This window comes from Octodon degus, unplaced genomic scaffold (assembly GCF_000260255.1).
Source record: "Octodon degus isolate 3935 unplaced genomic scaffold, OctDeg1.0 scaffold00195, whole genome shotgun sequence".
In the NCBI taxonomy this organism is placed as follows: Eukaryota; Metazoa; Chordata; class Mammalia; order Rodentia; family Octodontidae; genus Octodon; species Octodon degus.
The window spans coordinates 378,070-403,891 of NW_004524771.1; the positions used below are offsets into that span (position 1 = coordinate 378,070).

Consider the following 25,822-nt stretch of genomic DNA (forward strand, 5'->3'; position numbering starts at 1 on the left):
TTTTTTTTTTTTAGCTTTTATTGTGAAATCACCTTCTAAGACTATTCACATGACAGCTTTCCAGCAGTGTACATGTTTCATAACAGTAGATTTTGATGACACAGTGGAGAGAGGAAGAACATGCAGCATATGGAGTCATGAGGGAACCATTCAGGAAACATATTGGAAACAGCACTGGGAACCTCTTGGGAAACACCATTCAGAATCATATACACCAGACCTCTCAGGCTTTGAGAAACCAGTAAATTGGTGGTTGAGTAGCTATTTGTTTCATGTTTCTTTTCCTAATCTGGTGGTTTTGGTGGCCCCTCACCTGAGGTGTATAAACCTCTACTGATAGCAGGAGACTGGGCCAGAGAGTGGCATGCGTACGCGTGATGCACTCTACCAGCACTGCTGCCTCAACCCAGAATAGGAGGGCTTCCTTCCTGAAACTAGATGGTATCTTTTAGATTGTGTAAAATGTATAAGTAATATTCAATAATATAGTTACTGAAAAAGAAATTTTAGCCATTTACTTAATGGAATATGATTTACATATGAAAAATAGTAGAGCCTGATAACAAGATAGAAATTACCCATAATATGCTTTGAAAAATAATAAACTGTCTTATGTGCAGATTGTTTATTATGTGAAAAGAAAAAATGTAAAAATACACCAGAATGAAATATATAACATACTTTTGCTGTTGTTTAGTGGCAGGATAGGAGTAATTCTTTTTTCTATTTTTCAAATATCTTATGAAAAATGTTATTTTTACAAAGGAATTAAAATTATCTCTAGACCTAGAAACTTGAACTCAACCATGGTAAGTTTTCCACTCTGTTTTTGTTTTTTGAGATAGGATCTCACTGGTCTTGAACTCACTATGTAGCCCAGAAGGCCTCAAACTCACAGTAATTCTTCTATCTCAGCCTACTCAGTGCTGGCATTACAGGCATGCACCACCATGCCTGGCTTTCCACACTTCTTTAGTTATATTTAGGACTCTGTGTTTATGTGCCTGTGTGTCTGAAAGTCTAAACATCCAAAAAATTTGAAATAATAGAGAGGGTGTACAGGGTCTCACTATGTAGATCAGACTTGTAGTGATCCTCCTGTTTTCAGTTTCCCAAGTGCTGGGATTACAAGCGCGCGCCACCACGCCCAGTCTCAATGGCCATCTCAGTGTGCCCCAGGGGCAGGGCTGGCACAGCAGGCCGAGGATCAAACCCTTGCTGCTATGCTCTGCTGAAGCAGGCGCTTTAGTCCACGGAGCTATCTGGTCAGCCCAGAAAGCATTCTATATTGTAATCAAACTATTAATGTACTCAGTTCATTTTGAAATTGCAAAATCCTCTGATTTTATATTTTTATAGTCTTCTAAGAATCTGTTTGGTGTTTGGCTTGGCTATGTATGTATCTTACTTTTCTAATTGCTGAGACAAAATACCCTACACCTGAAGTTAAAGGAGGAAGGCTTGATTTAATCTTACAGGTTGTGCAGGTTTCAGTTCACAGTCAGCTGGCTCCAAGGCAGGGTGGCATGGCACAGGGGAATGGCAGAGGGGAAACAGTTCATGGCAGGCAGAGGGCTGAAGTTACAAGAGACAATTGGCAACAGCTTCTTCTTTCTGTCCCTTTCTATCCTATTCCAGCTTACCTGCCCTTAGGCAGGCAGCACTCACACCCAGAACTAGCCAAACCAATCAGTGGGCCAAATATTTAGTAACTGTTAATCATAGCATCACATAAAGTAGATACAATCCCCTCTGAAAAGGCCCCATCTATGACCACATGAGGCTTTGTGGGGACATCTAGACACAAGCCAAAGCGATATATATGTACTTCTAATTGCAACTACTCAGAAGGCTGGGGCAGGAGGACCTTTTTAGCCCAGGAATTTAAGACCGTCTTGTGTGACATAGTAAGACCTCTGTCTTAAAAATGTACTTCTGCTCAATGTTTTCAATTGTGAAGAGGTGTGATTGTTTTGCCTCTTTTAAAGAGTCTTAATGGTCTTTACTGACAAGAAATAAGAAATAACAAATGAGGTAAGCTGGCACATGCCACCATAATTTCAGCGCTCTGGGAGGCTAAAGCAGGAGAATCACAAGTTTGAGCCTGGTATGGGCAATTTAATGACTTAGTGAGAACTTGCTTTAATTTTTCTTTTAAAGGGTGGATAGGTAGCTCAGTATGAAGGCCCTGGGTTCAGTTCCTAGCACTGGACAGAGAGAGAATGAGCAAGGGGGCTGTGGTGGGGGAGGGAGGAGAGAGACTACAGACCTTAAGTCATTTGGAGAACAGTTGCTCTCACCATCAGAGAATATGCGCAGGGTTGACAGTCTAGGAGGCAGAGCATTCCAAGGGAGTTTAAGTGGATTTGATTTGACTTAATTTACTTCCTGAAAATCCATTCCTTTTAAGAGAAGGTCTGACCTATACAGTTAGGTAGAAAATGAATGATGAACACAGCCCAGGATGAAAACCAAGACATTATGAAAATGTTCTGGAGAGAATACATAGAAAAGGCCTGGTTCCTCTCCGAGTTTTCTGCAGAAAGAAGACATTCCAACCTGAAATCAGGGATTCTGCCCTGAGGAGAAGTCTTCTCCAGGCAGGTAGCTGGCCGGGCCACTGGGGAGGCTCATGCAGGGTCCTCAGCAGTGGCCTTAACTGTCTCGTTCTTGGTGCTGTAGCTTCCTGGAAAGACCCATTTTCTTTCCATGCAAAACATGCCCCTGGCCACTCATAAGTAATAAGGCTTTCTCATGACAGACAGGCCTGTTTGAATCCCAGCAGGTCAGGTTACTGCCACCGTTGGGGAAGTTATTTAATTCTGTCCCTAAGATGGGAATAATAATAGCTCCTGCCTATAAAGATTGAATCTGATGGTTTGTCATTAAGGTCTTGGCACAGTGCCAGGCACATAACACATCTACGATATTAGCTCTAATTATTATTGCTGTTGCTTCTATTTTCCTTCATGGGGCATCTGCTTAAAGAATCAGCAGGGGCCTCTTTGCACTTTCCTCGGTGATACCAAATAAGCTTCTGACTCAGGGCACTTCACCTGCTGTTTGTTCTCTGTACCTGCAATTGATTGGTCATGGTACCCTCCCTCATTTCTTTCTGGCTGCTTTCCAGTGTCTCTCCTTGTCACCTTCTCTAAAACAGCACTGTTAGATCTTCCATTCTCTCCTTATTCTGCTTTACTATCATCCTATTACATGTCACCTACCTGACATTATGTTGTATATATTCCCTTGGTTTTTGTGAGAGAAGAGTTGTTTGACTTTGTATCCTCAGTCCCTAGAATAATGTCTTATATAGAGTATATACTTAAAATTTTTTAAATGACTGACTGAGTTCCTTACATGATCTCCCTAGTGAGGGCTTCTGTGAATGAAGAAGAGTAAGCTGAATTGTTCTGTTTTATAAACCTTCCTCTGGGGCCGGGGAGATAGCTCAGTGGAATAAGCGCTTCGCTGGCAAGCACAAGGGCTTGAGTTCAATCCCTGGTTCTGCAAAAAAAAAAAAAAAGAAAGAAAGAAAGAAAGAAAACCTTCCTCTGTGGTTTATGCAGGCACTTCAACCTGGGCTCTTGTGGGTAGTTGCTTATGCACCCGGACCTTTGACCTCAACAGCTGTGCTGGCTCATCCCCCAGAGATTACACTGGAGAGATGTGTATTCATTTTATCATTGGGCTTTGTGAACCAGCTCTTCACCAAGCCTTGTAATGTGAGGAAACTAAGTCTGCTGTTAGAGAGCATGGCTCTCCCCCCTCCCCATCCCATGCACACTCAGGCCTGACACGAGAGCATCAGCTCAGGGGTCATCTGGATATCAGACAGGAAAGATGGAATTTCCTTAGACTGCTGAGATCTGCTGGCAGGTGGGCAGACTCTGCCTGCAAAAGTCAGACATGGTATTGTGCAGAAGGAATGCTCAAAACAGGCACTGCATCAAGTTACCGCCAGTTCCCTTTGTTGGCGCACAGCCGCCTCTCGAGGGCCTCCGAGCGCCTGGTGAGACCCTTTGTGACTCTGCTTGGGGCTTGCTAGTGGGAATTCCATATGTGAGGATTTTTCCTGTCAATGGACTCCTCTTGGTTGTTTGTTGATTTACAGATGCAGTTTCAATATATTTTTGCTGCCACATTACATTCCCACCAGAAAATTCAAATCCAAAGAAGTCTTTACTTTAGCCTGCTTCAGATATATGTTTGAAACCCACATGCTATATTTGAAACTGGTCTAGAACATTTTGTAACATGTGGAAAGCATCATGAGCTATGAAGGAGCCGAGGCTAGCTATATGAGTCTCCCTGAACAAGAGGGACGGACGGATCCCTGAATCTCTCAACATAGATGCCCTGGTGTTAGGCTGAAGATGCAAACATCCTACACTTATGTTGAGAGTGGTATGTGCCTAAGAATGGCTGTTGCCACCCCTTCTGCCACCACTTGAGGTCCTATACCTTCCATTGGTATATGGGTCCCTTCTTTACATTTCCAAAGGCAGTGTACTGAGGGCTTGCCAATGACAAAACTGGGTGTTATATAGAAACACACTCTTGCATACTGCAAGGACCCCAGAGATAGCTATAACAAGAATGAAAATATCAGGAATAGAGAAATTTAGTATTTTGGGACATTTGCTGTATGCCAGGCACTGCACTAAACATCTTACAGGTCCTTTTCACCTTATGCCAATCCTGGAAAGTACCCAGTATCCACTGATCACCTCGTGTTTGGTGAACACACAGTGGCCTACAAACCTGATGCTACCTGTCCTGCATCACCCACAGCCAGGTGACAGAAGCACATTTCAAGCCCAATTCTGATTGTCTTTAGAATCTCATCTGTCTTTTTAAAAAGTTTTTTGCATTCCTAGAAGCAATGTATTGCTTAGTACGATCTTTTTTTTTGAGAGATGAGATCTTGCTGTGTTGCCCAGGTTGGCCTGGAACCCCTAAGATCAAGCCACTACTTTGTTTGCCCAAGCCAGTGGGATTATAGGTCCCATCCACTACACTTGGCTCATCCTTTTATTACTAGCTATTTTAGCAATGTATAGTGGTATGCTAGTGTATGTGTGTGGACACATGTGTTTTAACCCAGTGTATTAAGTTATACACTACATGGTATAAAATTTACCCTTTCTATTGTTGAGATTCTGCATTTTAACAAATATAGATAGCCTAACCACTCCACTATCAGGGCATGGGACCTTTATATCATCCCCAGTTCTTCCCCTCATGTGTCCCATCTATGGTCCATCTGCCATCTGTCCCCATGACTTTCCTTTGGAAATTACTGGCCTTCTGCCTGGAGAGCTTTGCCTTTTCCAGGACATCATATAAATTCAGACATTAAGTTCATAGGATTTAAGTGTGGCTTCTTTCCCTTGACCAGATGCGTGTGTGTGTGTGTGTGTGTGTGTGTGTGTGTGTGGGCAATCCCTTTCTCTTCACGGCTAAGATGAATTTCACTGAAGGACCCCCTAAAAAGAATTAGGAGAGTTTGCGTTTTGATTTTTAAATTTGTTTTTATTTATTTGTGTGTTTGAGACAAGGCTTCACTATGGAGTCCAGGCTGGCACTGAACTTGCGATCCTCCTGCCACAGCCTACCAAGTGCTGGTATTAATGGGCGTGCACCGGAGCACCCACATCAGTCCTTCACCCTGCTGATGCATAGACACGTGGCAGTTTTAAATAAGAATGGCTTATTTTTACACATGGGTTGCAATGGTGTTACAGTTTTCTATGTAACAAAGTCATCCGTGGAAAGTTTGTACTTTTTGATATTTAGGTCCTGAGATTCTTGTTCAACTCAATGTAAGAACAGAAAATGGGTATGTTTTAAAAGCTGCCAGGTTAGTGCTTATATCATTCAATCACCCTTTCATGCCTACACCTGGTAACCTGAGCAACTACTTAGAAGATAACAATGTGCAATATGATAACATTGTTAATTTCCTATCATCTTGTTTTGAAATTGTTTTTTAAAATTCTCTTTTAAAAACCATCAAGTGGGCTGGCCAAATAGCTCAGTGGATTACAGTGCCTGCAAGCAGGAGCAGGGGCCAGGGGTTTGATCCCCGGGACTGCTGTTCTGTCCCCATTCCTGGGAGACCCTGAGGTGGCAATTGAGACTGGGCATGGTGGCGCGCACCTGTAATCCCAGCTCTTGGGAGGCTGTACACAGGCGGACCACGAGTCCAATCTAGTAGTGAGACCCTGAATACCCTGTAGACCCTTCCCTAAAAATTGAAAAAACAAAACAAGACAGGTGCCTCTGACATGCAACCACAGTTGAGATCTACTATATTTTGGATTGACTTTGCTACCTAGCAACTGGGAGATCCAAGGTAAATCAGTAAACTTCAATCTCTCAATTGTTTTTGAGACAAGGTCTTGCTATGTAGCTAAGGCTGGTCTTGAACTTACTATGTAGCCAGTGTTGGTCTCAAATGCACCATGATCCTCCTACCTCAGCCTCCTGAGTGCTGGAATTACAGTCATGAATCCCAAGCCTGACAATAAATTTCTTTAAAAAAAAACTGAGAGTAATAATAGCTGCTTAATCTAGCTTCCCAACATTTTGAAGATCAAAACGTATTTAAATACCACAATACATGAGACAAAGTTCTGCGGAAATACACAAGATAATGTTCTGTAAACTGTGAAGGCAGAAACCAATGGTAGCATTATGGACACAGTTATAGATCACATCCCTCCTATTTGAAAAGTACTGGAGGTTCTGTTTCCTAAGTAAATGAAAGAGGTGTAGAAGACCAAGTGGGAAGAGTAGTGTTTCTCTGTCAGTTTTCTGTGTGCTACTGGAGGATTGCTTGACGCGGGAAAGAGAATGGCAGAAAAGGAGCAGAGAAGAAACCAAATCCACCCTTTCTAGACCGTGGCGATGCTGGCATTACTGGCACAGCTGCAGACCACGTTCTTCCGCAGGATAGGTTAAGCCAGTGCATTTGCCAAAACTGAACACTGATGTCACTATAAAATGAGGGCAAGCAGAGACCTGGCACCGATGACTCCATTACTGAGCTGCTATCAGCCAGCTCCTGAGTCAGAGTGAGCGAGGGAGGGGTCTTGTTACCAGCATCACATGCAATGAGATGCCACTTTGCAACCACATGTGTTAAGGACAAAAAATGGCCATCTGTATATGAAAAAGTCTTTACTGGTATTTTTGAGAGGAAAGAGTATCTGCTTATTTTAAAGTAAAAGCAAGCTGTACAGGAGTGTTATAAAGTAGTATGACCATCTCCATTGCTAGCCAACCCCAACCTTCCTCAGATGGAATCGCCATTAAGAATTACGTGTGTATGTTGTCCATGCTTTTCCTTTGTGCATACAGACATTTATGTATATTTATTGCCTCATACACTATAAATAAATGTAAGATGTATTTTTGTGAATATCTGCCCTCATTAGAGAGTCATTTTTTTCCTAGTTGAGGGGAGCTTTCCACATCAGTGCTCAGAAATGTATTCTGAACATCTTTGTTTGAGAGAAGTGTGCTACCTAGGCAGCCAAACATTTCTCATTCAAAATCCTCCAACCCCAAGTTATCCCTCAAGGCTGTAGAACTGCAGAAATCTTTAGGAGTTGGTCTCCCTTTCTACTTCCTCATAAAGACCGAACAATTGGTTATTTGAGGTCCTGATTCTTCTTTCCTTCTGCTTTCTCTTGAATGTTTGGCTTCTCTATTATTGCTGTCTTTGTTACAGCTTCCAAAACTTCCTCTTCCTCCCTTCCTTCCAGTGAGGGTGTCCCCTGGTGCAGCTGCTCCAGGAGGGGCATGGGGAGCATTTCCTCCCTTTGTGTGTGTTCTTTAGCTCTCTCCCTGGTCCTTCTCTCTCTGGGGAAAGCTGCCCGTGCAGGCGAGCCAGTGTCTTCTACAGCAGCACTTCCGTTCTCAGGCAGAGTTTGGTTGTAGTTTCTGGCTGGCTTGTGATACAGCCCAGGTGAGGACAGATGGCATTGGGCCCACAGACAATAGCAAACAGTTTGGAGTGAGTCATACTTTCCTGGTCAACAATACACTGCCTAGAACTCTCATTTAAGAAATTATTTTTTTATTTTGTAATTTATTTTTTATTTTGTAATTTATCCTGGCTTGACAACCCAGCAACCTCCAGTAAGTTACTTAACTTTCCTAAGCCTCTGTTTCTTTTGCTGTAAAACAAGGGTGATAACAATGGTGCCTTCCCTCCCAGGTTATACTTGAGGGTCTGAAGGAAATGGTGCCTGCCAGGTGCTTGGCAGAGCTTGACACATTGCTGAGACCTCATAAAATATTGGGTTACAATTATTTTATTTATTTATTTTTTGTATTTGGTACAGGGTCTCGCTATGCAGCTTGGACTTGTAGCGATCCTCCTGTTTTCAGCCTTCTCAGCACTGGAATTACAGCCCTGTGCCACTATGCCTGGTCTCAGTGGCCAGCTTAGTGCACCCCAGGGGAAAGGCTGGCATTGCATATGGTGCCCAGGATTGGGTTACAATTAGATGAGTTCATTCACTAATATTCCTGCACTAATATATGTTCAGCATCTGCTAGGTGGAAGACAGGCCAGACTTGCTCTAAATACTGGGCATACTTTATGGAGTAAGATGAAATTACTGCTTACATTCTTTTTTTTAATTTTTTTTTTTTTACTGCTTACATTTTTGCAATAGACTACAAATAGATATAACAACTGAACGGATAATATAATGCCAAGAGGTGTATCCATTAGGGAGTGTGGGGTGCACTCAGTGGTAGGGCTCATGCTTAGGGTGCTGTGGTCCCTAGGTTTGATCCTCAGCACCATCACCCCTCAAAAGTGTACTAGTTAGCTATGGTCATGATAACATCACTTAAAAAATCACCCCAAAACTTAAAAGTTGGTTTTGTTTACCTCACATGTCTATAGACCAGTCAGATTTCAACTAATCTAGGCTGGATTCTGCTACATGTGGCTCCAGGATGTTGGTTCTATCTGGTTTTGTTTGTAGGGCTGTCATCCTTCCAAGCTGAGCATTTTCTTTGCATGGTAGGGGTTTCAGTGAGCAAAAACACACATAATGCATCTCAAGACTTAGGCTAGGAATTGACACATGACTCTCCCACAAACATCCTACTGACCAAAGAAGATATATGGCCAAAACCACCATCAGTGGGCCAAGGAATTATGTTCCTTGTTGAATAATTACCTAGCATTTAAGACTAGACAAGTCAAGTGAAAGGACTAGAGGATAACAGAAGCTATCGTGTGAGGTTGTGAGATGGTCACAGAAGGCCTCTCTGAGAAAGTGTTGAGGAGAGACTGAAAGGAGTGCATTCTAGACTGAGGGCCAAAGCATGAACAAAGCTCTGTGAGAGTGAGTGATATAGAAGACAAGCAGGCGGGTCAGTGTGGATGATGAAAGTAAGCCGGGGTTAATGGGACAGGAGGATAAAACATGGCCAGGGACCAGACCTTGGAGTGTGAAGGGGAACTGTTATTCTAACTCTGGTGAGAAATGATGACAGGGTTTTGAGTACAGTAGTCACATGACCTGACTGACTTTTCCATGGAAAACTGTGGTAGCCAGAATCCACAACAGCTTTCCAATGATCCCAACTTCATAGTATTCATATTTTTGCAGAGTCCCTTTTCATATTGTATTACAGCAGAAATAATGGTGTGACACTTCCACAATTAGGTCATAAAAGGTATTGTAGTTTCTCTCCCTCTCTCTCATTATTTACTCTGAGAAAAGCGAGCTACTATGTCCTAAGCAGCCCTATGGAGATTCCTTCCTACATATTGAAAACCTGAAGCCTCCAGCCAACAGCCATATGAGTGTACCATCTGGGAAATGGTTCTTCTGGCCCAGTGGAGCCTTCACATGACTTCAGGCCCTAACTGCTAACTCACAGGAGATCCTGGCCTTGAACCAGAGTTAAGCTACTCCTGGACTCCTCAGACATTGTGCTGCTATTATTTTAATCTGCCAAGTCTGAGTAGGGCTATGTGCTGTGCAGCAGTGGAAACCAACACAATAACTCAGACTAGGGATGGGGTGTGGAGAAAACTTGAGTATAAAAGTACAAGCAGGAAAGTGATTGTGCATCTATATCCTGCTACTCAACTGTGACATACAAACAAATGATACTCTCATCATCTTGCCATTGGATAGAAATGCAGAATCACAGACCCCACCCCAGACTTTCTGAATCAAAATCTGCTCTTAAAAAAGATCCCCAGGGGGGCTGGTGAGATGGCTCAGTGGTCTAAAGCACCTACCTAGAACAAGCTAAGCAAATCACAGGGACCACGGTTCAATCCCCCAGCACCACATGCCAGCCAGCCCTGCCCCCTTGTGGGCTGAGGTGGCCACACACACACACACACACACACACACAAAAAAAAAAAAAAAAAAAAAAAAAAAAAAAAAAAAAGATCCCCAGGGAAGTCTTAACTTGCTAAAATTTGAGAAATGGGGCTGTAACCATTATCCTAGGTAACAGGGAGCCAGGGTGCAGATTTATTATTGATTTTTTTTCAGGGAATACCAGGGATCAAACTCAGGACCTTGTGCTTGCCAGGCAGACACTTACATTACTGGGATGTCTCTCCCACCCAGGGTGCAGATTTGAATCCTGGCTTGACTACCCAGCAACCTCCAGTAAATTACTTAACTTTCCTAAGCCTCTGTTTCCTTTACTGTAAAACAAGGGTGATAACAATGGTGTTTCCCCTCCAGGTTATACTTGAGGGTCTGAAGGAAATGGTGCCTGTCGGGTGCTTAGCAGGGTTGGGCACATTGCTGAGACCTCATAACTACTGAGTTAAACAACTTAATTTGATTTACACATTTTTTTTCTTCTAAAATCATATTCTTGATCATTTCCTGAAGGTGTTCCTTAAATGCTTTTTTAGATTTCCAATCCAAGAAAATTTTACCTTTTTAAAATGTCCTGGAGCTCTCCATAAAATCTTTTGTCTGTGCCCAGCATGATTTCAGCCACATCCTCAAAATGAAGGTACTTGGTTTCCATAGTCATTGCCAAGGACAAGTTCTTAGGGCAATTTCAGGGCCACCCACCAGCCTGAAGTAGGCCACAGCACTATAAATAGGGGCTTTGGGCTAGTTTGAGTCTAGCTTCCCAGGCCAGGCCCTTCCCCTTCCCTTCCTGTGCCTGCTCCTGTAATTGTTTAAATATACTTTAGGTTATAGCTGCAAGTCTCTTCTACTTGACATGTTTGGAAAATTCCTTATTAACCAGGGTGCTAGCAAAAACTACTTTTTTATTTGCTCAGTCAGTGTACCTGAAATACCGAGTGATCAAAATCCATAGTGAATATTTAAATATAAAAAAGTATCACAGTAACAGACACTTTGCCATAATCCCTCTGAAAATATTCCCCATTGTTTCAAACATACTTTCCTTTCTTCTCACTGTCTGAAGCAGTTCTGGAAGTTCTCTTTTGTGAAAATCTTTCCAAGTTGTGATAAAAAAGCATGGCAAGTGATATGCCAAGTGCCATCCAGTGGAAAGACAGAAGTAAGAAGACAGTGATGTGTCCTCCATCCTCATTCACTTTATTCCCTGGCTCTGGTACTTGTGACTTCTGGATCATCCCCAAAATCAAAATGATCATGAAAGGTAAAAGTTTTGAATTGATTCAAGACATTGAGGTCACCACAATAGCACAACTAGAAGGCACTCGTGAAAGAGGATCTCCAGAACTGACTCAGAAAGTGCAAGAACAATGGGAGAGGGGTGTTTGAAACAAGGGGGAGTATTTTGAGGGGGATCAATGACAATGATCTTTTACTGTAACAATTTTTAAAAAATTTAAGCATTCACTTTGATTTTAAATCGTACTTCCTATGTGACAAAAATTAATAACCGAATTCCATGTATGTATCTATGGTTTTCACAGGGTTGGCCCTTTTGAAGCCTGAGTGCCATCCTGTTCCTTTGCCATGTGACCTTGTATCAGCACTGAACTTCTCAGAGCCTCAATTTCCAAAGTGGCTGATAACAATGAGTTTTTATTCCTAGGGTTGATCTGAGGAATAAATGAGAAAAACCACAAATGAGCAGGACTGGTCAGATAACTTGAAGAGCTTCATGTAAAATGAGGACACTAGGTCCCTTGTGCAAATTTATTAAGAATGTCTAGATGGTGGCCACAGAGCATAAAATAAGTACGGGGCACATGCAGAGCCTGTGGGGCTACACAGAACAATACCTGTGAGGCCAGACCCCGACAGAAGGCACCTAGCACCCTACTTGGACCCAGCACCAGCAATGTTCCCAGTGTTTCTTGAAACTTTTTTTTAAAGGGATAAACAATTCCCTTTCAGACAAAGTTTATGGGTAAATTTCACAGCTGCAATTTGAATAAGAAGCCACCTTCTTACTTAGTGACTTGAGTCCGTGGCAGCTGATTATTTTTCATGATTCAGTTGATGGGCCAAGTGGCTCCTCTACTGGTCTCACCTGGACTCACATGGTTGAGTTCAACTGGTGACCAGACCAGTGGAAAAGCCAAGTGGCCTCACTTATGTGCTTGCCAGCAGCACTGGCTATTGGCTGGGGCACTTTGGTTTTTTTCCATGTGACTTCTCATCCTCCAAAGAACTAGACCAGTTTCCTTAACCTCAAAGCCTATATTCAAAGGAAGGGGACAAACTTGCCCTCTGAATGAGAAGAGTGGCAATGTTTTCAAAGAGGCCATGATAGAGGAAGATGTGATTTCCCAGGGGCATAGATTTCAATCTTCAGCCTGCATCCAAAGTATCTAGGGGGCCTGTTAACAGAGTGCAGGGCCCCATCCAAGGGCATCTGTGTTAGCAGGTCTGCATGTTAAACAAACCCTCAGGTGATGTCACAGCAGCGACTCTGGGGACCACACTCTGAGAGTTCTAGCAGAGGAATTACAAGTCCTAAGATGGAACAGTGACTGCCAACCTTGACTGTACATCAGAAATACTTGGGCATCTGTGACAGCCCTGCAGCCAGTCAGTGGCCATACTGGTGAGGCTCAGGCATCAGTAGTTTTTTTTTAAAGTTTCTCCAAAGTGATTCCAATGCGTAGGTAAGGTTGAAAACTTCTACATTAGAATGAAACTATTCAGGTTCAAGTTCTGGGTTATAGTACGTATGAGTTTAAGAAAGTTATTCCACCTCTTTGTGACTCAGTTTCTTCACTGAAAAGTAGGCAACAATGCCACATGTGGTGGTACATGCCTAAAATACCAGCGTTTGAGAGGCTGAGGCAGGAGGATCACTGTATGTTCAAGGCCAGCCTGGGCTATAAACTCCCACCCCTCCCACCCCCCAAAAAAGGAAAGAAAAGAAACAACAAAAAAATGTAGACAACAGTGTCTGCATATTATAAATTTGTCTTAAAGATTAACAATTAATATTCAGGAATGGAGGTATAGCTCCCTGAGCCCTTTCCCTACTACGCATAAGGCCCTTAGTTCCGGCACTGTTATGCAGTGGAAATACTCCACAAATATCAGCTCTAGTAAGACAAAGATCAAAGCATTGTGCAATAATACAGTTTTTGGCTTGGTACACTTTTTATAATTTAACTCTGTAAGTCATTGGAAAGTTCATCAAATATCTCAGATGCTTTTGCAGCTTATTCATTCCCTGATTATTTGGCCAAGAAAGTACCAAGACTCAGATGCACTTTATCTGAACTGTTATCATTGAGCTGTTGGGGGAAATTCCATTTTCCTTAAGTATGTACTGTGATAGTGCCTTACAATTAAAGGAACTTTATTACAAATTAGGTGTGGCTTCCTGGGAGAAAGCCTTTTCAGATCTGGCAGTACAAAGACTGCCCCACTGAAAAACAACTGCTGTTCATGAGTCACATAGGACATGCCTTACTGACCACACAGTTATAGCCTCAGCAGTCTTATTTGGCTCAGATTCTAAACATTTACAGTAATCAACATGGAATTCTCCTAAGAACTGGATCCAAGCTGACAGAAGCTAGTAGTAAGGATTGTAACGTAATGTCTTTCATGAAAGTAGGGGTTTCAAACTTTCCAGAACAGTAGACTCACCTAGAGTTCTTGTTGAACATTTTACCTCAAACAGACTGAAGCAGAACCTGTAGGGAAAGGGCCTGGATTGTGTCTCAAACAACTGTCCTAAGTGACCTCAATACCATTAAGCAGGTCTGGAAGTAGTGTTAAGAGAACAATTATTTATGTAATGCGAGTAGAGAAGGCAGAGGCAATAAGAGAAGTGGGGAGTGTTATTCTAATGCCCACTCAAAGATAAAGAGCAGAGGTTGGTAAACTATAGCTGGGGAACCAAATCCAGCTGCTGCCTGTTTTTTATAAGAACTGTTTTATTGGAAAACAGCCACACTCATTCTGAAATATATTTTCTGTGGTTACTTTTGTGTTATAGTGTCAGAGATGAATTGGTATGATAGACAACCCCTGACCCACAAAATATAAAACAACTCACTGATTCTTTACCACCAAAAATTTACTGGATAAAAAGTATCACCTCAGGCCCATGTAAATTTGGAGCTGGAAACTAAGATCTTCTGTAGTTTTGAGCTCACAATGAAGAAAATAAACTGACAAGAAAGAGGAGAGTCAGCAAATATAACCAAGTAGAAAATTCTGACCTCTATGAGTAGCAGTTTGAGTATGAAGTAAGTATGTTTAAGATGATTATAGAGATTTAAAGAAAAATATATAGAAACAATTTTGAGAAATTAATACAGTATGAAAAAAGAGGAAAATTCAGATTTGAAAAAGAATTAAGTGCAACCTGCAGAAATGAAAACAATTGAGTGAATGGGCTAACTCAGAGCTGCTTAAATATCAGTGAGCATCAGTCACCTAGAGTTTGCAAGAAAGTTCCTGGGCCCATTCTGTATCAAATGCAGATGTAATAGGCTAGATGTGTAGCAGAAAATGCTGCCGCCTAAAGCAAGTATACTATAATTTGTTAGTTGTCCAGGTACTAGTTCCTGTTCCAGTTCTGGTTGCTTCTGTCTCTTAGAAATGGCTGGTCCCTGTGATGCATAGCTGGTCTCTTTGATGCACATGGTATAAAATAATGCCCGATTGACAAGCCATTCTGCCTCTGTACTTCCTGCTTGCTTATCCAATATAAGCCCTAGATCAGGGGCTGATATTTTGAGAATGATTCTGATCAGTGCTCATGGACGTAAATGAATCTGCCTCCAAATCCTGGGTGCTATTCTGATGTTTCTGCTTGCCATTGCAGGTGGAGCCTATAGATTTTCATTTCTAACGAGCTTCCCAGTGACAGCAGAGGCTGCTGGTCCACAGACAGTATTTCAGAGATCGGTTAATTAGCACATACAGCTGCAGGAACAGTTGGCAAACTGGGAGGCAGATCTGGGAGATAGAGAGGGACGAGTGGGGAGAGAGAGAGAATGTGGAAAAGAAATTGTTAGGAGACAAAGATAGAATTAGAAGGCTCGACATAAGTCGAATTCCAGAGAAGGGTAGTGGAATAAATGGTAGAGAAGCCACATGTCCAGAGATAGTTTGTGAACATATCACAGAACTGAAGAAACATGAGTCCTGAACTAGTATAATAAAGACAAATCCACACAAGGCAGACATGGTGGTGAACTCCTGTAGTCTCAAGCACTCTGGAAGGCTGAGGTAGAAGGATCTCATAGGCAAGCCAAGCAGAGGAAATTCAGCAAGTTTCTTGTCTCAAAATAAAGAACAAAAGGGCTAGAGATGTAGCTCAGTCTGAAAGCTGTGGATTCAATCTTTAGTGAAAAATAAAAGCCACACAAGATGCTTCATGGTAGAACTATGGAATTAGGGCATGCCAAAAGTAATGCAGGGAAAAGTCTTAAAGCTGCCTCACAAGGAAGATTACCTACAAAGGAAAAAAAGAGATGGGGCATCTGATTACACATGGCTAATCAGTGCAGTATGTGCCAGGAGACAGTGACAGGTAGCTATCTTCTGGTCTTGAAGGGAAGCAACATTCAGCTGAGAATTATATACCCACTAAATTATCATTGAAGACCAAGAGCTTTAAAAAAAGACATTTCAGACATGTGTCTCAGTGAAAGATCTCCTAAATGATATGCTTGAATTAGAAGGAAATTGCACCCATAAGGAAGGAGTGGGAGGAAGAAACTAAGGTGAATGAGCAAGATGATAGATCTGAGTGGGTATTACCAGTTGGAGGTAAAGGTAAAATACTAGACAATAATAAAATGAAAATTGAAAGCAAAAATTAGAAGTGAGGCGTTCTAAAGTCTTTATGGTCTTTGGGAAGAAGCTGGATAGATCTCTTTTTTTGTGGTGGTGGTTTTGTATTTGAGACAGGATCTCACTGCATAATGCAGGCTGGCCTTGAGCTTGCTATGTAGCCCAGGCGGGCTTTGAACTCACAGCAGTCCTCTTACCTCAGCCTCCCAAGAGCTGTGTGTGCTACCATGCTTGGCCTAGTATTTTTTTTATTTGAAATTGTTTATTGCATTCTAACAACAAACGGAAAAATAGAATGTAAACTAACAAATCAATGGCAGGAAACAAATGGCATATAGAAATCCCACTGTACTAGGAGGCAGGAAGAAAGATTTACCAATGATGATAAATTTTTTAAAAATTCACAAAATAAGATGAAAGAGATAAATATATTAATAACCATAATAAATACAAATAAATACTTCTCTGATTTTTAGAATGGATGACAAAAGAAATCCTTGTTTATGCTAGAGGTACAGGCTGCACAAAATAGCTCAGAACAGTTGAAAGCAAAGAGCTGGGAAAAGATACAATATAAGTGCTAACTAAATGGAACATGATCCAGCATTGTTAACAACAGATAAAACAGACTTTGAGGCAAAAAAAAAAAAAAAAAAAAAAAAGTTCGTGGATAAAGAGGATCCTTACCCAGGGCTGGGCAAATAGCTCTGTGGGTTAAAGGGCCTGCTTAGGCAGATGCAGGGGCTGGGGGTGCACTGAGACTGCAATTGAGACTGGGTGTGGTGGTGCACTTGGGAGGCTGTAAACAGGAGCATCACTACGAGTCCGATCTGTGCAGTGAAGACCCTGTATACCCTGTAGACCTGTTCTAAATACAAAAAGACTCTTTAATGATAAAGGACTGAATATATATATATATTCTGATATATATATGGTGTCACTATGCAGCTCAGACTCATAGTAAAAGGCAAAAGATTTATACGATCTGAAGAGAAACCAGAGTATGCAGCTCAGACTCATAGTTATCCCCCCGCTTTCAGCCCACCCAGCTCTGGGATTTCAGGAGTGCATCACCACGCCCAGCTCTCTTGCCAATTTAGTGTGCCTGGGGGGGGGGGCAGCGCAGCATTTGGTCCTGGAGATTGAACCTTGATCCATACACTTACCTAAGCCATCGCTTATTCCTCTGAGCTATCTAGCTGACCTGTAGTTATATTGTTAATGCTATTCCGCATACCTAATTGAATTTACTGCTCACCAATGTCCTGGCACCTACTATTTGAAAAATGTCAGGCCGGGGATATGGCTCAGTAGAATAAGTGCTTGCCTGGCAAACACAAGGCCCTGAGTTCAATCCCTGGTTCTGCCAAAAACAAAAACAAAAACAGAAAAATGTCGCCCTAAAACACACTTCTAAACCTCTCTGAAAGCTCTTGGCAACTCTAAGAGATATACTGTCATTCTACAATAATACCTCCACAACACTAAGGGCTAGGCCATATCTCCATGTTTTAAAAATTAGTTTCTTGAGGCAATCAGAAATCCTAATAACAGTCAGAATAAAAAAACAACTTTGTGTGGTTTTTCCAGAGATCTGAGAAGAAATCACAAAGCTTCCTTACAAAGAGAAAATTGAATTCATGATTTAGGAGCACAGAATTTTTTATTAGGTAATTCAAAGAGATTTTGTGGACATACATTTTCCACTTATTTTCTTCAGAATAAAATCCTCTAGTGTAGCCATTAGTATGTTGGGCCATGGCCAAGATGTCCTAAGAACCTTCTACCAGGAAGCTCATGCCAAGTCAGGGTTTGACGCCTGAGTGTTACCGAAGGGGCTCTCCATTATGCTACTTCTCCAGCATTTTGCCAGCAACTGTAATATATTAAGGACTTTCCTTCGGAGCAATTAGAAGGACTCCAGGGAATCACCAAAGAGGGTTGCTGTTGCTATGTTTTTGTCTGTTTTGCCAAGAGGCAGGGAAAACAACGACGCTAAGAGAATTCAAAAGTAGAGATCTAGGAAGGTTAATTTCAGAGTCCCAGTAACCACCTCTCTGTTCTTCTCTGACTGCAGCCAACCCACACAGCCCCAGTACCTCTCAACCAGCTGGCCAATGCCTGAAGTTGTAAAATTATAAGATCATTTTTGTGTTCATACTTTGTAAACCCTTGAGAAAGAGACTTGCTTTCGATTTTATGACTCACTGGCTCCTCAGGCACTTGGCTCCATGTACTAACAGTGGTCATACAGTTCGGCCTCAGAGCTGAATCTGAATTGCTGTCATTACTTTATTAACTGGTTTAAGAAACTGCTAACACACTGAGAGCTTGCTATTTGTCAGACACTTATTGTAGCACTTTAGATTTATCTCCTCAGCTTGTTTTCACATGAAACCGGCGAAGTAAGTATTTTTCTTATCCCCACTTTGAAGAGGAGGAAATTGAGGCTCAGACTTTAAGTTATTTCTCAGGATTCCTCAGCTTGTAATTTGCAGAACAGAGGTTTAATCTGAGAGTGTTTGATTGGAGTTGGCATATTCAACCAATATGGGATACTGTATTCCTTTCTATCAGGATCATTAATAGGAGAATTTCATGGAGTGGGCATGACGGTGCCTGCCTGTAATCCCAGAATTTTGGAAGGTGAAGACAAGAGGATGGCAAGTTCAAACCTATCCTGGGAATCATAGTGAAGCCCTGTCTCAAAATAAAAATGGGCCGGAGATGTAGTTCAGTGCAAAGGCCCTAGCTCTAATCCCTAGTACTAAAAAAATTGCTTCTTAGGCATTGATGTCCACATAAAGGAGTTTTTGGGTTTTTTGTGTTCCCCAAAAGTCAGGTACATAATAATGGATATCATACCTTGTGTGCATATGAACATTTAGGTGAGTTAATTGGACTCCACACATAATTTTAAAAAGTAAAAATAGAAAGCCACTGGCAGGGGAACCTTTGTTTTGCAGTGCACTTGTTTGTGTGTTAAACATTACACTTCTGTGGTATTTGCTGGTTGGCACCACTGCCATTTAAATTGATTCCCTTATCATGATACTAATGACTAGGATTAGCTGTGTTGAATGGGTGCTTGCTCTGCCTGGGGTCACAGAAGCCTTTGCTAGAGATCTGGGCTTTCCTGGCAATGAGAGTTTAACAAACCAGAATGATAAGTAGCAGTCCTTGGTGCAAATGAAGGAAGTCAAGGAAAAGATGGAAAGGTTTCTGTTCAAATAGAGGGGGAATTCTACTGAGCTGGAGTGCTGTGAGAGGGAGAGAGAACCCTGTGAACCACGGTAAGCTTCCAGAATTGGAGGGAAACAGGTGTTTTTGTTCACTGAGTAGGTAATTGAGAATCAAATAGGAAAATGGGTATTTAAACAAAGCTTGTATATGCATGTTATAGATGCTCTGCTCACAATAACCTAAAGGTGACAGCAGTTCAAATCTCCATGAAGAGATGAATGGATAGAAATAATGTAATATAACTGTGCAATGAAATAGTATTCAGGAGTGAGGTACTAGCACATGCTGCAGGGTAGAGAAGCCTTACAACCCTGGAGAAGTGAAAGAAAGAGTCCAGGTACGAAAGGCCACAGAAGTATGATTCCATTTCTATGAAATATCCACAATAGGCAAATCCACAGAGACTAAAGAGACTAATGAAGATTAATGGTTGGTAGGCTGGGGGAGGGGCGGGTGGGGAGGGACTGCCCATTGGGTGTCAGGTTTCTTTTTGGGCTGAGATGAAAATGTGCTGGAACTTGATGAGAGCTGATGTTTGTACTTAATGCCACTGAACTGTACACTTTGAAATGGTTAAAATGGTACATTTTACTTTGTATATTTTGCCACAGTTTTAAAATAGACAACCAGCCTGGGAGATAGCTCAGCAACATAAGCACCTGCCTGGCAAGTGCTAAGTCCTGAGTTTGATCCCTGACACACCACACACACACACACACACACACACACACACACACAAAGTTACTATTGACTCAGGTGGAAGTCCCCTGGGAAGCAAAGGTGTCAAATCACCCCAAAATGGAATGCTAAAAAAGGAGGAAGAGGGAATCCTCTGTTGATAGGGAGAAACTAAAGAGAATGGTGGTTCTGGGATTGTGAGGTTACTGATGGTAAAGCCGGACTTCCTCTAGCCCTTCCTGAGGACTGTTTGTGATGTGGGAGGCTGATGTATGAATGACTTTAAAAAGTTGAAACTGGAGAGTCCAAGATTGGACTTCCTCAAAAGGATGGCACTGGCCAGAGTAGGAAGCCCTGGACCTAGATATCGGGTCCAGTGGCGGCCTGAAAAAGCAGGAGATTGTGCCCTGGCCTGGGGATGTCACCATGGTCCTTAGAGCTGGGGAGAAGCTGTCCCTTAGACCCATCGGTGCTCTTCCCTGTGATCCCTCCCTGGCTCCCATTCCTCATTTCCTGTAAACGCTGGTTCCTGCAGATAGGACATCTTCTGCATCTGCTTCCCTCTGGCCTGCTCCTTCCCACAGCTGAGATACCAGCTCCTGACTCAGACTAGCAGTCAGAGAGTTGTGGAACACACTGTCCTGGGCATGTGCTTTGTGACTTTTCAGGTTCCATGTCCTAATTCCAATATAGATAACTGTTCTCTCAAATATCAAATGCCTCATTTTTAGTGAATGGAGCTGATCAAATAGGGGAACCCCAAAGTGGCTATCTTTAGTAGTTAATCCAAAGAGACAAGTGGCCCCATTACCACAAAATAAGTAAGAAAACAATGTTAAGCGGGTATTATTACCGTGGTAACTTCTTTAGAAGATGTAGTCTTCCCTTTCTCAAGATGTCTCCTTGCACTGCTTTGATACTTTCTCTTTCAGAATAAAGTTAATATACATCCACATATGTACATTTCTGGTACTGACATCCATTTTTCAAGGAGCAGTCCTTCAGGCAACTGGAGAGGCAGAAGCATGATCTGGCACAGGGCATGGGCTTTGTGCCCTTGATCGCCTTTTCCTTGAGGTCCTCTTGGTCACTGAGGACCACTCCCCATTCCTACGCTACCCTCTTCTCCTCAAGCTTAGCTCAAGTTCATTCTTCAAAACACAGCTCCAGAGTGATTTACTCCATGACTATCTTTTCTTTCAGTATGAGGAATTGAACCCAGAGAATACTGACTTACATTCCTCTTCCTTCTTTTTGGGACAAGGTCTCATCAGGTTGTCCAGGTTGGCCTCAAACTTACATTCCTCCTGCCTCAGCTTCCCAGCTAGTTGGAATTACAGATGAGCACCACTGTGCATAGATCATGAAATATTTCTTGACTACTCCAGTCTGGTTAGATGCCTTCTCGGAGCTCCTTCTGACTCACCAGTAGCCTCACTCCCTCCCACCACACCTTGTTACTCTTATTTCTGTGTCTCCCAGCTCCTCTGCTTCTGAGCCACATAGACTCAGTGAGCTTAGTAAATTCAGTTCTCCCATCTGTAAAATAGAGATGATCATTGTTTTGGTTATTAAAATTTGGCAAATATCTAAACAATACCTAAACATGCATATTAAATGAATAAATGAGCTATAATAAAGCGTAATCATGATTACAGTTATTAATATTTTTGACATTCTTAGGGTGTATTACAAATGAAGTAGGCAGTCAGCCAGGTTTGGTATGATGTGGGGTTTGAGTTCATATGCTCACCGTGATTAATCTAGAACTGTGCTGGGCCATCAAACAGTGGCCAACTCTTTGTGTCCTGAGCATTTGAACGGCAGCTTATCCAAACTGAGATGTGTGGTGAGCGCAAAAACCACCCCATGTGCTGGGGGCCTACGTGGAAGGCGGGGCATGAAATACCCCAGAATGTGTACACTGATTCCAGGTTGAAAGGACAAGCTTTTGGATATTTTGAATTAAAGAAGATACATTCTTAAAAATAATCTTTCCTGCTTATTTTTATTTTTTTAAAAATGAGATTATAGGGGAATTTGAAGTTATACATATGATTATGTTATTTGTCTACAGGATGACCCAGATCTACATGTTCCAAACCTGCTATTAGACTAAATCTTCACACAATCTCATTTACACTCAAGTATGATGTGAGCTTTAGGGGTGTAAATAATTCATTTAATGCAATGATCTGTTGACAATCAAAGGTACATCCAGTGGGGTGGAGGTGAAGCCCAGTGCTAGAGAACTTTTCCAGCATGACAAGGCCCTGGATCAGAGCCACAATAACAGGATAATTCATCCAATCAATTTGTAAAGGCTTTTGAATGTACAATGAATAAGATAGTGTACAGAAGTATGTAGAAAAGGGACTAAAGCTTTCTGGGGATTTTCCAGGTTCGCTGTGATCCCGAGATTCAAGAATTGCGTCGGTGGCAGAAGAAACTCTGGGAGGACAAGCACATTCACCAGCGAGTGCAAATGTTCTGGGCCAAACAAGAACAAAAAGGTCAGTTGCTTGGTTCACAGCCTTAGCTTATTCAGGAAAAGCCTGATTCTTATTCCAGGCTCAAGAAGGAACCCCTCTGGAGTTTCAGAAGGTCCTTGTGTTTGCACAGAGCTCAGTCTGTGTACAGAGGAAGTGGCTATGTGTTAAGATTCCTCTCTGGAATAACAGTGCTGATATACTTCACATGGCCACTTCCTTCCCTCAGAGAAAGCTTCAGTGTCACCTTCTATCTGCAGGTTTTGATTTTTAATTTTTTTTCATTTAATGTATTTGGTACAGGGTCTCACTACACAGCTCAGACTTGCAGTGATCTTCCTGTTTTCAGCCTCCGCATTGCTGGGATTACAGGTTTGCACCACCACACCCAGACTCGGTTGCTGGCTCAGCACACCCTGTTGACAGTGCCAGGGCAGCATGCAGGACTAAGGATTGAATCCTGGTCCCTGTGCTTGCCAAAACAGGCACTTAATCTGTTGAGCTATCTCATCAGCTCTTGCAGGTTTTAAATTTTTAAACTACGTGATATCAAGAATAATTCATTGTTTTGAAAACACAGTGTCTCTCAATATGAGAGGTAGTTATTCTTCAAGTTGCTGATTGTGTGCCTGAATTTAAATGGTGCTTTATGCTGTCTTCTCTTTGTGAGTGCTAATTTTATTCATCAATTTGACTGGGTCCCTGGATGCCCAGATAGCTGGTAAATTTTATTTCTGAGTATAGCTGTGCAGATGTTTCCAGAATATAAATTTGAATCTGAAGTGGTAGATTGAACAAAATAGATAGCTCTCCCTAGTGTGGGTAGGCCTCATCTGGTCTGTGAGGGCCTGAATGAAAAAAAAGGCCAGGAGGTTTGAATGAACTGTGCTTAACTGCTGGAACTGGAACGCTGGTCTTCTCCTGCTCCTGGTACTTCTTGTTCTCAAGTGTTCAGACCTGGGCTGGGACCTATACCACAGCTCTCCAGCTCTCAGACCTTTGAACCACACCACCAGCTTCTCTAGGTTGCCAGCTTGTAGGCTTTCCTGGCCTCCATCATCTTGGAAAAATACTTTACAGTGAATCTCTGCTTTTAGCCAAGATTTGTTCCTTGTATATGTGGCCTCTTATTTGTTCTGTTTCTTCAGCAAACTCTAATACACCTTTATTTTGAGCAATTGAAAACATAAACACAAAGTACAAAGAATAATATGAGGCATCCATCCTCTGTCATATATAAGTGTGAAACTTTTCTCCTATTTTTCATTCCTTTTACTATCTTTTTTTTTAAAAATGAATTTAGGGCAAAGTGTACAGGGTGTACAGGGTTTCACTACACAGATCAGACTTGTAGTGATCCTCTGTTTTCAGCTTCCCAAGTGCTGGGATTACAGGTGTGTGCCACCATGCCCAGTCTTAATCGCCGTCTCAGTGTACCCCAGGGGTAGGGCCAACACAGCACGCTGGGGATCAAACCCCAGCCGCTGTGCTCTGCTGAAGCAGGTACTTAGTCTGATGAGCTGTTTGGTAGGCCCTTAATACTGATGGTCAACTTTTTAGGGTTTTTTTTTTTCTTTTTTTTTCTGTGGCTTGAACTCGGGACCCTGCACTTGCCAGACAGGCGCTTATTCTACTGAGCTATCTCCCTGGCCCTATTCCTTTTAAACTTTAAGTTACTACATATCCACATTAAGAAAATTGGAAAAATAGAGGCCAAAAAGGATCGAAACCCAGAAATCCCACCATGATTAATATTTTAATGTTTATTCTACAATATGCTATTTCCAATATAAAAAGATACAGCACACACACACACACACACACACACACACACACACATATATATATATATTCATATTATATTAAAATTGGAGTTATGTATATATTCTATTATATACTTACTATTCTTTGGCTTTAAAATTTTCTGAATATCATTCTGGTTAGTAACGAGACATCAGCATCATGATATTTAACAGCTGTGTGGTACAGATTTAGCATCATTTAGTTAACCAACAATGTAGATGGAGATTCATGATGTGTTCTCAAGTGAAAAAAAAATAAAATTGCAGAGCTATGTTTTCATCTGTATTTAAAAATATATACACAGGGGAAATTGGGATATCTAAACAGTATGGGAGAGAATTGGTGGTAGTTACCTTGGGGAATTTGGACTAGATGGGAGTTAGTGTCCTGCTGGAATCTTTTCAATTAACACATAGTACTTTATAATTATGGAAGCTTACACATTATTTCTTTGCATCCTGTTGCCACTGAGTCTGTCTTAGACCCATGTCCCCTCAGTGGGCTGCAGTCCTCAGCACCCAGGCCTCTTCTATTCTTGCAATGAGACACGAAAGAATCCTCAGCTCAGGCTTCCATAGTTTCTCTTCCCTTCTGTCACATCACACTTCCCAGCTCCTCTGTGGCCCCTCTGTTTTATCCTTTAAAAGTGGTGGTCATCTCCTCAGAGAGGCAGCCCTAGCTAGGCTGTCTAAAGGGACGAGGAATCAGTTTATTGAGAAACTGCAAGATGACATGGTCCAAACAAAAATTTTGTTTTCTCTGCAGAAACTGCCTTCAACTTTGCTCTCTTGGATCCCTCTTCAGTCCCTTAATGGCATATTGGGTGGATTCCATGCATTTTCTCTAAGTTCTGATTTCATGAAGTCCACTCTACCTAAAGCACCTCAATCTCAGATCAGTCTAATGCTCACTGCTTGGGGACAGTGAGAGAACTAGTGAGGTTTTTTTTTGACTACACCTCTTCCTCCTCTGGATCTGTTCTCTCTTCTAAATGTCCTGATTTTGATCAATGTACTCAGGTTTGATAAGAAATCACCTCATTCTTAAGACATGTGTGGAAGGTCTGAGGAGTCAAGGGACATGATATGCAACTTATTCTTAAATGATTTACAAAAAGTATGCAGCACACACATGTGCATACACACAGAGAATAGAATGCAAATGTGGAATGTAAGAACTGGCAAATCTAGAAGTTCTTGGTGCAATTACTCAATCACAACTTTTTTTTTTTTTTAATATTTATTTATTTATTTATTTTGTGTGTGTGGCCAGCTCAGCCCACCAGGGGGCGGGGCTGGCTGGCATGTGGTACTGGGGGATTGAACCGTGGTCCTTGTGTTTTGCTTAGCTTATTCTAAGTAGGTGCTTTAGACCACT

At 41.9% G+C, this 25,822-nt stretch overlaps 1 protein-coding gene across 2 annotated transcripts in view; it reads left to right on the forward strand.

Moving 5' to 3' along the window:
- The window catches only part of Iqck (IQ motif containing K), a 145,040-nt gene that overhangs the window by 77,055 nt on the left and 42,163 nt on the right, over positions 1-25,822 (forward strand). For both annotated transcript variants that reach the window (XM_023704371.1, XM_023704372.1), the window contains one exon: positions 22,555-22,666. In XM_023704371.1, the coding sequence (XP_023560139.1) occupies positions 22,555-22,666 (112 nt within the window). The remainder of the gene's footprint in view (positions 1-22,554; positions 22,667-25,822) is intronic.